The 14,762-nt window shown below is 36.5% G+C and overlaps 3 protein-coding genes across 4 annotated transcripts; all 3 read left to right on the top strand.

The window, feature by feature from the left end:
* Positions 1-180: 180 nt before the first annotated feature.
* Positions 181-2,238, top strand: LOC129951817 (glutathione S-transferase C-terminal domain-containing protein homolog). The gene is made up of 2 exons (XM_056064164.1): positions 181-1,176; positions 1,241-2,238. The coding sequence occupies exons 1-2, from the start codon at positions 385-387 to the stop codon at positions 2,204-2,206; spliced, it is 1,758 nt and encodes a 585-aa protein (XP_055920139.1). The 5' UTR covers positions 181-384; the 3' UTR covers positions 2,207-2,238.
* A 448-nt stretch (positions 2,239-2,686) lies between these two features.
* Positions 2,687-11,988, top strand: LOC129952683 (WD repeat-containing protein on Y chromosome). Of its 2 annotated transcripts, none has more exons than XM_056065440.1 (8): positions 2,687-3,189; positions 3,247-3,358; positions 3,416-3,945; positions 4,014-4,967; positions 5,029-5,254; positions 5,324-5,522; positions 10,742-10,942; positions 11,007-11,988. In XM_056065440.1, the coding sequence occupies exons 1-8, from the start codon at positions 2,740-2,742 to the stop codon at positions 11,509-11,511; spliced, it is 3,177 nt and encodes a 1,058-aa protein (XP_055921415.1). In that variant the 5' UTR covers positions 2,687-2,739; the 3' UTR covers positions 11,512-11,988. The 2 variants fall into 2 exon arrangements, with proteins under 2 accessions (XP_055921415.1, XP_055921416.1); XM_056065441.1 differs by having other exon boundaries at positions 10,742-10,946; positions 11,007-11,145.
* Positions 11,989-12,626: 638 nt separating this feature from the next.
* Positions 12,627-13,259, top strand: LOC129950827 (uncharacterized). Its single transcript, XM_056062746.1, has one exon. It carries the CDS (start codon positions 12,627-12,629, stop codon positions 13,257-13,259), a length of 633 nt encoding a protein of 210 aa, XP_055918721.1.
* The last annotated feature ends 1,503 nt before the right edge of the window (positions 13,260-14,762 follow it).

Below are 14,762 nucleotides of genomic sequence, written 5' to 3'. Positions count from 1 at the left end.
AGAAACTCAAACTTGATGGTTCCCTGTTTAAAGGAAAATAATATATTTCCTCTATGATGTGATGTCAGAATAACCATATATATGTTCAAGTCATGTCAATATACCCTTAGAATAATATTAATTAATTTTCCTTAACTTATCTCTCGGACACATCCCATGCCAATCATACGTTCTACTGTCAGCTGTCACTATCATACTCAACTTAAAAGGGAAACCAAACCATTAACCATACGAAACGAAAAACAAAATTTATTTCTTTTTTGTTTTAACTTTCTACATATTTTTTTATTTAATCCAGAATTCCATTCTGCTAAGCTTAAAGTCTTCCTTTATAAATTAGACACACTTGTTCTCCTTTACAAAATACTAAAAAACATAACCAACATGGATCAACTATTTGTAGAAATCGAACTGATCAACAGAGATAACCAAACCGAAATATACACCACCGTTCACTCGTTCATTGCCCTGTATGTCTACAAGTACCTGAATTCCCCGAGCAATATCAAACTAAACTACGTTAAGACATACTTCCACGAACACGCTAAGATAAGACTCAACACTGAGGCTCTGGAGGAGCTCAACGACGATAGGATAATCTGTAAGAATAAGAGTACAATTCAAGCAATCAGGGATCTCAAATTGCCAGCTTATGTCAAGGACAAGAACACATTCATATCAGGCTTGTGCGCGGTGTGCAGAGAGATTGTGGACCGCAACTCAGATTCGAATCGAAGGGAACTGCTGGGCTTCAAACAGAGTTGTCTGCTGGCACCGGCGGAGAGCTCGATTTGGACGCGATTCTGTGAGGTGAATATTCTGCGAGCTCTGGAGGAGATCCTCGTGGGAAAGCCCGTTGCGGAGTCAAGAATATACGAGCTGCCACAGGAACTGCCGCGATTCGAAGCCCACATGGGTGAGCCAGTCCGAATGCATAACATTTATAAATTGGCCCGGGAGAATGCCAACAAGAAGAAGGAAAAGAAAGGCAAAGTAATCATCGAATGCACAACACCAAAGGAAACACTGGGTATCGAGCATAGGTTCGCCGAGGGGATCTCATTCACCATCGCTGACCTGATGCTCTATCCGTGCTTCAGACTGATCTTAGGACAAATGCCTGTTAGCTTAGTTACGGCGGATGAATTTCCTCGCCTCCATCGATGGATGAAGGAGGTAAGTTCGAAGAGAAACAGAAAATTAATTAGATGTTTAACATTAATTTGGTTTTCGCTTTCAGATTGAATCCGCAGATGAGCAGTGCCAACAAGTTCTGGAGGAACTCTACCCCGAAATCAACATATCCAAGAAAACTCATACATCATACAAGCTGCCGGATTACGAGCATACGAGTTTGTACAAGAGCGACCCGAAGCGCTACAAACCCCGCAACAGAATCTTCACCGAGCAAAGTGAGATCGACCAGAGTTTGGAGAAGCTGTCGCCACTGCAAATTGAGTTCTCCAGCGACACAGACGTTGCTTATGATATGCCAATCGATTGGAACGCCATCGAGCCAGACCAAAGTAAAACCAGTGCCCTGCCCGAGCAGCGACTGGACCGAAAGCGACAACAGCTGGAGAACGTAGCCAATGCCGTGAAATCTTTAGCCGAGGACGGTGATAGAATAATAGACTTTTGCAGTGGAACTGGCCATCTGGGCATCCTCTTGGCGCTCACCCTTCCCAAGTGTTCGGTGTTGTTCCTCGAGAACAAAGCAATATCACTGCAAAAAGCCAAGGACCGATGCGAAGAACTGGGTTTGACCAACTGCCTGTTCTACCAATGCAACATCGACTACTTCGAGGGCATCTTCGACATAGGGACATCCTTACATGCCTGTGGCACCGCCACTGACATTGTCCTTAACCAATGCATTCGCAGTAGAGCGAAGTTCGTTTGCTGTCCATGTTGCTACGGATCTATTCAGCCAATGCCCCACATTAAGTATCCACTGAGCAAGAAATTCCAATCGGCGTTGGACGAGAAGGATTTTCTGCACATAGCACACGCCGCCGATCAAGCCCACGAACTGGGCACTCTCAATTGTAAACCGGAAACAACGTTTCAGGGGCAAATGTGCATGGATATTGTTGATTCCGATAGGAAACTGCACGCTGAGGAAGCTGGCTATGAGGTGATATTAACACGACTTCGTCCTGAGAACTGTACACCGAAAAATAGACTCCTCGTTGGAGTGATATGATTGTGGCAATAAATTCACTTAAAAAAATCTGTTGTTGTTTGTTTTCTTTTTCATTGATTTGTTTTCCTTCTCAATACGGGAATGAATGTTTCCAAGGGTCATCAATGTGTCGGAACTCAGAATTCTTTTAGGAGACGTTTCTGGGTACCTCAAGTCCCAACCACGGCAAGAACAAGGAAATACTGTAAAGAAACTAGACGTACATCGTTTACAAATTCTTGAGCAGGGAGGCAGAGGGTAAGCTCTATAAATCATGAAGCCTTATCATAACTCTTGAGCTGCTTCTGCACAGGATCATGGTCCAGGTTCTTATGAATGGCACCTAGATCTCTTAGCTGCGTTTCAGAGAAAAAACTTACGAAGACTTCTCGTGGAAAAGAGCTATTCCAAAAGGGCTACAATCTACCTTTTAAAGCAGAGCAATATACTCCTTTTAGTATTTCAAAGATTCTATTTACTTTGAAGATGTTTATCGTTTAAAAACAATTTAAACTGAAACTTTTAAGTCGCTCCGAATTGTATTTACAAAAATAATGTCACATAGATTAACATTAGCTGATAACAACAATTCTGAAAAGGTAGTCCGCCCTTCGGCCGTTTCATATGCAACGCGCCATGAAGAACGTCCAACTAGACTGCACGAACGACTGCGCCGTGCAGACATCGAAAAATTGTACAACGTTTTTCTTGATCATCCCAAACAAGAACTCAATAACAAAGAACTTCGGGCGACCCTGAAAGCATTAAACCTAACATTTACTGATGATGAGTTCAATCGGTTATTTTTGATAATCAACCAAAACAAGTACTACACAATCGAATGGGATGAATTTGTGACACATTTGATTCATGGCTTTCAGGACGATGAATCGCATGGTGAAAAAGAAACATTGATTCTGCCTATTTCTGGAGTTCCATTGATTAAGAAATCGGAACATCGAACCCCTATTGTGTCCATAAGTCATATGAAGAGTTTTGAGAAGGTGTATATTATTTTGGGTCTGACAAAATTATTAAAATAAAAATGAGTTTATTTAAAGGGAGATGAAGAATCAGAATCTAATGGTTTGTATCTTTCGGCAAGTAAAGAAGGCACCGTTAGGTTTTGGTCCACTGACCTTGATCCCGTTCGCCGTGGATTATCAGATAGCTGTACGTAGTTTCAATTTTAATTATTCAGCCTTGCATTCAAATGTTTGTATTTTGTAGACTTCCTTAAAATGACCACTTGGGTCTTGGCAATTCAAGCTCTATCGGATGTGTCCATAATTTGCACCTCTTCTACTGAACGGGAGCTACGTTTCCATGAGACTATGGCTTCGAATTTTAATCTGCGAATTGTAATTCGTAGTATGCCTTTTGCAGTCTACTGCATGGCCTATAGATCTGACAGAAACGGGTCAGCAATGTCGAAGCTTGTCCTTGGTGATTCTAGTGGTAATGTCAGGGTGCTGGAGTTTTCACCACATCTGCGAGGTCCTTTTCAGAGCAAACCTGGAGCATCACTTGTCGAACTTTATTGGTCAGATGTGCTTCGTGGAAAATATCCGTTGTTTAAACCCAAAGAATTTCTCAACCTTCACACGGAGCTGATACAAAAACTGTACTTCTCTTTTGAATTGAATATCCTCTTAGCGGCAGCAGAGTACAGAAACACAAAGAAATATAGGGTACGGTGTCCAGGAACCATTGCAGTCAAATGGAATGACTGGAAGCAAACTTATTTCCGAGTACCGTTGGTAAGATTCTATAAAAGAGTTTTCTCTGTATCAAAAATACTTCTTCTTCTGATGTGTGGTTGTTTTAGGGAGTATCAGCGTTTTATCTCGATGAGACTAATAGGATTATAGCAACTGGTGGCCCGGATTCATACCTTCGCCTCTGGAACACCTACATTCCTTCGAAGCCAACGGCGATTCTAGCAGGTCATCATGGAGGGATAATTTTCATTTTCATCCAACCAGCTGAGAAAAAAATCTACAGCGTCGACTATACGAAGATAATCAACGTCTGGCATCTTGAGGATCATAATCTTCTGCAGACCTTCAGTGATCTTAATCAGATGATACCAAAAACCGAAACAGAAATCGCTTACTACTACGACAAACATTCTCGGAAATTGCTTGTTGGAGGCCGGAAGCTCATAATGATCAAGTGTTGTCCCCGCATTCGAATGGATCTAACTGATGGAAGTTCCCATGCGGACACAGTATCAGTGATTCTTTACAATAAGCTCTTCAGGAATATTGTAACTTGCGGCCTAGATAGCTATATTATAGTTTGGGATCCGTGGACCGGGCGCAGGCAGATCATAATCAAAAATTGCCACACCCAAATGATTTACGGTGAACGGATAGATATCCCAATAACCGCTGCTTGTTTCGATCCACTGGAGCAGTATTTGCTCACTGGAGCTCGAGATGGCTCCATGAAAGTTTGGAATTACAACAATGCCAGGTGTGTGCGAAATATGAGCATAACTCCTGGCCTTGAGATCACAGCAGTGGCGTGGATAGTTGATCGAATATTTGCCGTCGGCTGGGATAAATACGTCACCGAATTCGCTGATGTTGAGGGCAAGGAGCAGACTGAATCAAAGAAGTGGCTCAAGTTCCATGGCGATGATATAACTTGTGCCGAAGTTAAGCTAAATGAGGGCATGGTGACAGGAACTTATTCGGGGGAGATCATTTTTTGGAAATTAGAAACTGGCCAACCCTATAGGCGCTACAATGTTCAGAAACCAAAGGAATTTGTTGAGGTAGGTCGAAATTGTTAGCCAGGTTAAACTTATCTAGTTTTGTTTTGGAAATACTTTCTAGCTCATCTATAGAAAAAAGGAAGACGTTAAAGATGATAAAATCGATGAACTCTCACAAGTGCGATTATCTCGTCTCATCCGTAAGTCGATATCATTGCAGACTAGAAAAACTTTTCAAGGTGAAGACTTTGATCTGGACGATTTGAGCCAGACGACAAAGAGCACCTTAAAACTTTCGGTGCAAGCCTTATTGTTTCTACAATCAAGACCAATGAGTACAGTTCATGGTTTGTTTTTGATAGGGGTTTGTATTGTGACTTTTTACAAAATAAAATTATGGTCTGCTTATTCTATAGGAAGTCTTTTAGTGGCCTTAGACAGTGGGACAATCCAAGTTTACTCACATCATCAAGGAGGAGGTTACATGAATGAATTCAATGCGGTTCATAAATCTGGAGATTGTATTCTGGCAATGGAAACTGATAAAAGAAATCGTTACTTATTCACCGGAAGTGCTTTTGGATATATAAAAGCTTGGCTTATTCAAAATTATTGGTAAGACTAAAACATAGACAAAAAATCATAATACAGCATCGGAATAACTTTCAATTAAATAATCAATAGATTTTCTAGAAGAAGTTTCAGAAGAGTCAAATTTTAAAAATATTTCGACGGAACCCAATTTTCTTAAAACTTCCTGATAGGATCCAACAATGCTTACAACAGTTTTTCTTTTTATGAGTTCCGAAACTTTCTATACCTGCTAAAAGACTTGATTGCTATTTCAACTATCTTGACATTTTTGAAATTCTGAGGGTATTAAATTTTTCTTCAACCCCCAAAAACTTACTTATGATGTCTTCGCGTTAACTGAAGCAAAGCTTAGCCTCGATTAAAAAAACTCAATATTGTTTTTAGCTTATTCTAAAATCAAAGTAATTCAGAATTATTTCGTCTTCAATTTTCTTAAGCCGTCTTTCCACAATTTTGAAAAGATTAATTTACTTTTCCTCTTCATAAAATAGCTAGAGCCTTGGCCAGGCTGTCTTCAATTCTGAAGCTCTTTTATTCTATCTAATTTTTCTTCACAAAATTATGGCTTTTAAAATGCTACAATAACATATCATTGGGAATTTATTTATAAACCTTTAAACGAATTAGACAGACGAAATGAAGTGGATGTTATAATTACAGATTTTAGTAAAGCTTTTGATAAAATCATTCACCAAGTTCTGTACCTTGACCTTAAGACCCTTGAATGGCCACTCTTTTGTATATATCATGGCTCGGATCTTACCTAGAAGACAGCCCATAAAGAGTTGTCTCCAGATTGTATCCGTTTACACATTTTAGGAAAAACTATAAATCGTTAATGTATACAAAAGTATCAACAACATATTGTTCGTCAGCTAACGAATAAATTTCATTAATTTACAAAATTATTATAAATAGTTTCGTTAGTTCATTAATGTATCCTTCTTAGATTTATGAAATTATAATGAAGGGATCAAAAAAGTTCGTTAAATCTATGAAATAAATTTTCCCGATCTATAAAAGTTTGTATACAATTTATGAAAACGATCCTAAAGCTATTAAAAATTTCATTGAATCAACGAATAGTATCATCCGCGAATGATAATTTCTATATTAATAAATGTTAACCATTATAACCCTAATGAAAAAAGTCATAAGCTAACGAAAGGTTTTACATTGATCAATAAGGAAATACTTAAACTTCTGCGTTTATTGATGGAAGAATTTCATAAGCTGAAGCAGAAATTTAAAAACTTTTGCAATTTATTTTGACGAAAGAATTTTGTTAACATTAAAAAAGTTTCGTTGTTTTTTTAATTGCTTCGTTAAAATAATTACATTTTGGCTTAGCAACGTTTTCCCTTATATTTTCGTAATGATTTGACTCAGCGTTTATACTAATCCACAAACCGTCAGATATGATCCTCTTTAAACCTATCGTGTGGATCGTTAACAATTTATTTGACTTCCATATACAGAGAACTTCCTTCCTAATAGTAACAATCTCTGGAACTCGCTTTAAGTCATCCAATTTCCTAAAATAATTAGTTTACGATTTTATTTTGTTTTTTATCATATAAAACTAGTGGCTGGGCTTTAAGACCCAAGCTTATATATATAACAATAACAAATACTTAATAACAGTCTCCAAATGGCTGAACAATACTAGTTCCTTCCAATTAAGGCAACTAAGTTGATTGGAAGGTGAAATAAATAAATTGGGTGGCGCAACAGTCCAATGAAGAACCAGGGCCTAGTGACTTACAACTTTCAACTATTCCTGTGTGCGAGTAATGTTGTCAGGAATGGAGGGGACCTACACTTTATATTCCGAACGGCAAATTTGAGAAAGCACTTTTTCATGGCAAGAGTTACTCTTGGAGGATTTTTCAATTCTTCGCAAGAGGCAGTACCCTTGAAAAGACTTAAGATGGCATGGGCAGGGATCGAACCCAAGACCTCTGGCATGACAGTCCAACGCACTAACCATCATGCAACGGGTACTAAATTTGAAATCCATTACACTTGAAAAACTAACTAGTTACCTTGGTCAAAATTTACGTTCAAAAAATGAAGTTGACTGCACATGAAGTCCCTTATGTTGTTGCTTGTTTGGTCTTAAAATCGGTTGTCAAAAATAAAAATGTTTCGTTCCAACTACATCTGGAGAATTGGACATCATTTTCGACAATACGATTGGAAGGTTAGTCAAGAAAAATCTCCCTCACTATCAAGTTAAGTTTAGTTCTGTCAAAATGACAGTTGATAATGTTTTTTCATTCAAATGAAAGCCGAACTTTGTTTATTTTTTGCACAACTTCATTTAATGCTTTTTGTAAAAGGGTTTCTAGGCAATTTAGAAAAAAATAAGTAATATTTCTTTACAATTCAAAATGCAAATCGTGATGAAAATGTAGCTTGCCTGAGGAGTGATTTGTATACATTAATGTTTTTGGCAGTTTTTATACCATCAACTGAAAGTAGAGGTTTGTGAAGTAAAATTCTGAATTTGAAATCCATGACACCTGAAAAACTAACTAGTTGCCTGGGTCAAAATTTACCTTAAAAGAATGAAGTTGACTGCACATGAAGTCCCTTATGTTGTCTGAACCTGCCCATTTTGTTTTATTCACCCACATTTGACACTTTCAACTTTCGATTAACTTAAGATTTTCTCAACTGCACAAAATAATAGAAGTTGATGGAGTAAACTTGATATATTGTTTGATTAATGTTTATTCAATTAAAGTTGTTGCTTGTTTGCTCTTAAAATCAGTTGTAAAAAATAAGATGTTTCGTGCCAACTACATCTGGACAATTGGACGTCATTTCTGACAGTACACGATGTTTGAATGTGATTTTTTTTTGACAGGAGGAAATCTTCAAAAGACACTTGGCAGTATTCGACACCAAGTAGTGAGGGACTTTTAACCACTTAAACCACCTCTTCATCAGGACCAATTTTGAAGGATCGACTTCTTAATTTTATACAATCACTTTGGGGGAAGTTTAAGCTTTTAATACTTTCCCATGTTTTTTTAGACCATAAGCTCATGAGGCTTGGTTCTTCTTAATCTCCGAACATGGTTTCTTATATTCAAGACAGACTACATTTCAGAATTAGTATGACTTTGCAGTCTCTGGTTGTGCGATTCAGCGTATTTTTTAACAACTTCTGTAACCATTTCTATTTGTAAGTCACGATGTAGATCGGTATTTCTTATGTACCAAGGTGCCTTAACTATTCCACGAAGGACTTTGTTTTGGAATTTTTGGATGATTTCGGTATTTGTTTGTTTCCATAGGTCCAAACAGGCTTTAGTACTTGATTATACAGCATTATTTTGTTTTGGATTGATAAATCAGAGTTGTTACCAAGCAACCAGAACATTTTTCTTTATTTCAAGTTTAGTTCTTCTCTTTTCTTTTTGATGTGCTCTTTCCACTAAAGCTTTGCATCCAAAGTCATTCCAAGGTATTTGGCCGTATTGGCGTAAGGTACAGCTTGATTAATGATTGTTGGAAAATTGTTTATCTTTTTATTTGTAAAGTTTATATGTGAAGATTTTGTTTCATTGAGTTTGATACGCCATTTTTCGGTCCAAGATCTCACTGTGTCGACGGCTGCCTTAGAGACACATTTGTCGGGTACCAAAATTGCGGTATCATCTGCAAAAGTAGCCATTATGGTGTGATTACCAACTGAAATATCCCTTGTGTATAGTAAATACAGGGTAGGACCTAGAACACTTCCTTGTGGTACACCGGCTTCTATTTTCTTCAATTCCGAGTATTCTTGATCGTACCTTACTCTAAACAATCGGTCTGAGATATAGGATTTTAATATTTCAAAGTACTGCCTGGGAAGATCCCTTTGCAGTTTGTACTCAAGTCCCTCATGCCAAACCTTGTCAAAAGCTTGAGCAACATCTAAGAAAATAGCTGAACATACTTGTTTTTCTTCTAATGCTTTTTCTATTACATCCGAAATTCTATGAGCTTGGTCTATCGTGGAATGTTTATTTCTAAAGCCAATCTGATGGTTTGGGATTAACCTTCTTTGTTCTATTATTTTGCTAAGTCTCTTCAGAAGCAGTTTTTCAAAAACTTTTGCCATAATTGGTATGCTATTGATTGGTCGTTATCACCTAATAGAGCACAGCAACACCCAAAGTCGAAGGTGTCAAAACCACTGTCAATTGCTCCAATGGATCACTTAGTGCTGGTAGCTCCTTTTTGGGCAGTCTTTTCGGTGCCATTGCCATTGGAAAATTAGCACGCTCGATCCCTCAAATTCTGTTTGTGTATTTTTTATGCAAAGATTTTACAATTCGTTCCGACTTCCGTTGTCTTCTTCTCCCATAATTTGTCCTTATAGCGATAGGTAGCACCGTCCGTCAACTCTAGAATTGATCAACTTGAAGGCTTTCGTTTTGAGTTAAGAAATAGTGAATAAAATGTGTCTAACTTTGTTTTTAACTGACTTAACCTCATTTATGATAAAATGGGTCTACATATCGACGTTAAGGCACTTTATAAAATAAGTTGAAATGTTCAATCTAAACTAAAAAACTAAATAATATTTCTGTGCTCTGGGTTTATTTAACGGTATAAGAATCCTTATTGATTCGTTCCCAATAGACAGCATTTCAAACTACAAAGTCCATAAATAAACCATAAAGTAATGGTAATGGTACTACCACATAATTTTATTGCAAAAACAAAATCACTTCAGGGAGGGAGCGAGTAAAAACTTATCTAAAGAAAAATACTTTTGCAAAACTTTCCTGACACAAACACGAAATGTTGACAAAATCATAAATTCCACCCCCGCCCACAAAAAACATTACTGGAATTCGAAGAAAGATTTGTCACAGAAGTCTACAGTTAGTGGTAAATAGGATTGCATGTCAAATGTGGGTTAACTTCTTCATTTAATTTTTTCCCATCCCCACGACACACGACTAACAAATCAAACCCTTCCTGATTTTATTTAGTTAATGTGGTTTTGCGGTTTACAACCTCTCCCTACCATAGACCTTCCCATAATCAATTATATACTAATTCTTGAGGTTGTTTTATGATATGCTGACATTTTTATGGAACTACTATCATTCATTTCGAGATACGGGAATGTACATACTTATCCTTAAAACTAATTTGAATATCCACCCACAATTTCTTGGATTGTTATTGCCGACTTATATACTTGCTGCTACTTGTTGCTTTCTTGCTTTCAGTATTCCCGAAGAGGAAAAGACTTACGTTAGCATGCCAAAACTGCGATTGAAGTTCATATTTTTGCGCAAGGAACGATTTGCTCCGCGACCCAAGAGGATAGTTCGCTATCAACCAGAACCGATGCTTGTCAATTCGTACAAGGCACACGTAAGAGCTATAACGTCTCTCGTTTATGTAAATCAACCGCGGATTCTCCTATCGTAGGTTTGATGAAAATAGAATTTAAATTTTTAAAAAAACCTATCTTATCTTGGATTTTTATAGAGGAAGTCATGACTTTTCGTGTAGATTGTGGTCTTTGGGAGGACGATATCTTGGGACACTAGGAACTCCATTACCTTGGTTGCGATTGTCACCTGAGGATCCAGTCGATGAGGATAAAACATATCGCCTGCCTCCGGATATCCAAAGAGTTGCAAGTTCCACTACCCTCAAGGTTCTAAGTGGTGAATACGTGGACTGCATAAAGAACTATCAAGAAACTACAAAAATGGAATTGAAATATAATGAGAAACCCGATGATGCTAAGGAACAAATGTATGGAAAATCATTGCGGCATCCGATTTTGGGAAATCATTTCAAATTGCTTGGAAAAGCATCGGTGGTTCAACAACCAGTTTTGGATACATCATTGTCCTATATTCCGGTGTATTCACATTTGCAAATTCATGATACCAAACTCATCGAGAGGCCTCCTACTCCGGAAATATTAAAAAAGACAAAGGACCTACAATTTATGGATTGTTTTGAAAAAGATAAGAAGTTTTGAAAGTAGGGTGCATACAAAATATTAAGTATACGCCAGAGCAACCGAAACTTGTTTTTCGGATAAAGGACAATTTATATTTTTAAAATGTTTACTTATCAATTTGTATATTTAATATTTTTGAATATAGAGAAATTTTAATGTTTTAACGTACATAACACTTGTTCGATGGAGTTTGAAAAATATTTTCAGTAAAATGAAGTGAGTCACTCGCTTTTGTAGAATTTTAAGTTCTTTGAAAAAAGCTAAATTTAACGTTAGTGTAAGTACTTTTATAAGTACGGTGATATTTCTATTTGTATTTTAAATAAATTGACCCATAGACTAATAATAAAGGTGGGATATGCTTAAACTTTAAATTGTACGTTTAAGTACTTAAATGTTAACATTTAAATTTTAATTTTAACATTTAAAAAATAGCGTAAAAGAAAGAACGATTTGAATAAATTCCAAATTTAGAATCCTTATGTTTTGCATTTACTTATGTGTGTTTGTTTTACTTTATTTAAAACATTTATTTGATGGTTTAAATAAATCGTACGTCAAGATAATACATAGTTCTTTAAAACCGATATTTTTTTTTTGTTTTTTTTTTTCAAACCAATTTCCAAAAACCTGTTGGTAACGAAAAAATTTGGTTGATTAACTACATTTAACACTTGCATTGGGTGCATTGATAAAGCTAGTGGCCATTGCTGCATTTCAAGACCGAGAAGAATGGACTGCTAAAAACACCATTGATGTCATAAAATCAGTCGCAGGAAACCAACGACACACAGAAAGATTGGAAGGTAAGAAGAAATGGTATAATGAAAAGTGTGAAAAAGCAAGAAAAAAGTCCTTCTATTGGTTAAGAAAAACTGAGGAAATATGCGTCACAAAGTATTTAAGAAATTTATCTTCAAACAAAAAAAGCTTACAAGAATCTTTGTAAAAACACAAAAAAAAGAGTACTGCAAATTGATTGGCGCAAAACTGAAAGAGGTGAAGAGTGGAGTTTAGCAAAAGAGCTGAAAACAACTGTATTTGTGAAAGGAAATGCTTTGACTAGTGCAGACTTTAAAGAATATTTCTTGGTGCTACTCAACCCACGCACGCTTCCAGTGCATTTCGGAAGCATGCCTCAAAATCTTGCTGTTCCTCTTCTCGACAACCAAATCACGGTCAACGAATTAAATGAATTTCTTCAAAACACAAAAAGGAATAAATCGCCAGGTCTAGACCGAGTGCCATATGAGTTCCTTACCAAAGCCCCACAATCAGCAATAAATATTTTAGCTAAACTTTCCAATCGAATGCTCGAATGTGGAAAAGTGGAATCAGATTTCCAAAAAAGTATTATTTTCTCAAATTACAAAAAAGGTGATCAGAACATCGTCCAAAACTATAGAGGGATATCGTTTATGGACACTATTGGAAAAAGCTTTGCCGGAGTTCTATTAACAAGACTACAGCAATGGGAAAAAGAATTTAGTATCCTAAATGAGTTCCAAGCTGGATTTCGAGAAGGCTACAGCACTGCTGATAATCCGTTTAACCTCTTCAATATCATAAAACTTCAAATGAATGATAACAAGAAAGTTTACTGTTCCTTCATTGACTTTAAAGCTGCGTTTGACTATATCGACCGAAGAACACTTTTATACAAACTGCAAATTTTAGGGATTTCTGAGAAACTCATCCCAATTATAAGAGATCTGTATGATAAAAGAAAAGCTGCTGTATGCGATGGGGAACAATTGTCAGACTGATTTGAAAAAACGATGGGTGTTAAACAAGGTTGCTTGCTGAGTCCACTATTTTTCGCACTCTATTTAAATGATATCCATTTGTTCATAGGAGGGGTATTTCGCTGAATGGAATGCAAATTCGATTGCTAATGTGTGCTATTAGCTGATAAGCCAGACATACTACAAGGCATGATAAATAAGATGGCAGAATACTGTCAACGGTGGAATCTTGTTATAAACCTGGAGAAATCGAAAGTGATAGTATTTAGAAAAGAGGAAAAATTCCGCCTCTATGTATTCCTCTAAAATATTTTTTCTTAAAAACACTCAAAAGTGTTTTGAATATTAAGACATTGGGCAGGGTCAGACAACATAAAATAAATAAATTGGGTGGCGCAACAGTCGGTTGAGAACTAGGGCCTAGTGACTTACAACTCTCAACCATTCCTGTGTGCGAGTTTATGTTGTCAAGAATGGAGACAACATAAGAGACTTTATTTACAGTCAATTTAATTCTTTGGACGTAAACTTTCCCCAAGGCAACTAGTTAGTTTTTCAAGTGTCCTAATTTAGAACTTAACTTCACACACCTCTGCTTTATGTTTATCGTAGAAAAAATATCAAAAACATTATTGTCTTATTGTCATAATTAACAAGTCCATCACTAATTGTATTTTGTATTGTAAAGAAATATTACTTATTTGTTTTCCATATTTACAAGGAACCTTTTTACAGAAAGCATTAAATGAAGTTGTGCAGAAAATAAATAAATCATAGAATAATAAATTTCAGCTTTAAGTTAAATGAAAAAACATGATCAATTATCATTTTGACAAAAGTTGACTTGACTTGATAGTTGGGGAGATTTTTCTTGACTTACTTTCCAGTCAAGTTTCCAATAAAGTTGTCTTAATTGGAAGCCAATTTTTTGACACTTCAACAATCAAATATTAGAAACTCGCCTTACTTTTAAGTTTCTTCTGTATCCTCGAACCTGTTTAATGTCGTTAAACCTGAAAAGCTTATTTATAAAGAAAAATACACTGGTTCATAGGAGTTCAAGCCGTTTAAGCATTTATTCTTCTGTATTTTTCTATTTTCTGGACGGTATTCATTTTACTGAACAGCTGGTACGTTTATGTTCAAAAGTGAAACGAACGTGAAAGAACTCTTGATTGAGCCATTCCTACACCAAAACGGCCTCGGGTGCACAACACCTGCACTCCCTAAAATCCCATCAAGAAACACGCCAGTTTCAGTGACTATGTATATATCTTTATCTTGGTTCTAATTTTCTTAAGAGTTGAGAAAATCTAAGCTATAGAGATCAGAGAGTTGAAAACGTCAACTTTGAGTGAGCAAAACAAAATAAAAATACAAAATCTCCAAGTTGTGTTCATTATCATCCCTACAAATCAAAACTTAAGAGTTTATTTAGCTTTGGACAAAGAAATAGCATTGACTGGAATTGTCCCTGTATATAAAAAAAACAAGATTGTCCCTAGTACACTTCCTTGCGGTACA

The sequence above is a fragment of the Eupeodes corollae genome, chromosome 3 (assembly GCF_945859685.1).
Source record: "Eupeodes corollae chromosome 3, idEupCoro1.1, whole genome shotgun sequence".
NCBI classification, from domain to species: Eukaryota; Metazoa; Arthropoda; class Insecta; order Diptera; family Syrphidae; genus Eupeodes; species Eupeodes corollae.
The sequence above is the reverse complement of the archived record's forward strand: the minus strand, read 5'-3'. Positions and strand labels throughout refer to the sequence as shown.

What these genes read in the sequence shown, in the direction of transcription:
- LOC129952683 (XM_056065440.1), top strand. Translation starts at nt 2,740, where the DNA reads ATGTCACATAGATTAACATTAGCTGATAACAACAATTCTGAAAAGGTA. An exon ending in CTTATTTCCGAGTACCGTTG is followed by an intron (nt 3,946 to 4,013) that starts GTAAGATTCTAT and finishes TGGTTGTTTTAG; the next exon opens with GGAGTATCAGCGTTTTATCT. An exon ending in ACCAATGAGTACAGTTCATG is followed by an intron (nt 5,255 to 5,323) that starts GTTTGTTTTTGA and finishes CTTATTCTATAG; the next exon opens with GAAGTCTTTTAGTGGCCTTA.
- LOC129951817 (XM_056064164.1), top strand. Translation starts at nt 385, where the DNA reads ATGGATCAACTATTTGTAGAAATCGAACTGATCAACAGAGATAACCAA. An exon ending in TCCATCGATGGATGAAGGAG is followed by an intron (nt 1,177 to 1,240) that starts GTAAGTTCGAAG and finishes TTTCGCTTTCAG; the next exon opens with ATTGAATCCGCAGATGAGCA.
- LOC129950827 (XM_056062746.1), top strand. Translation starts at nt 12,627, where the DNA reads ATGCCTCAAAATCTTGCTGTTCCTCTTCTCGACAACCAAATCACGGTC.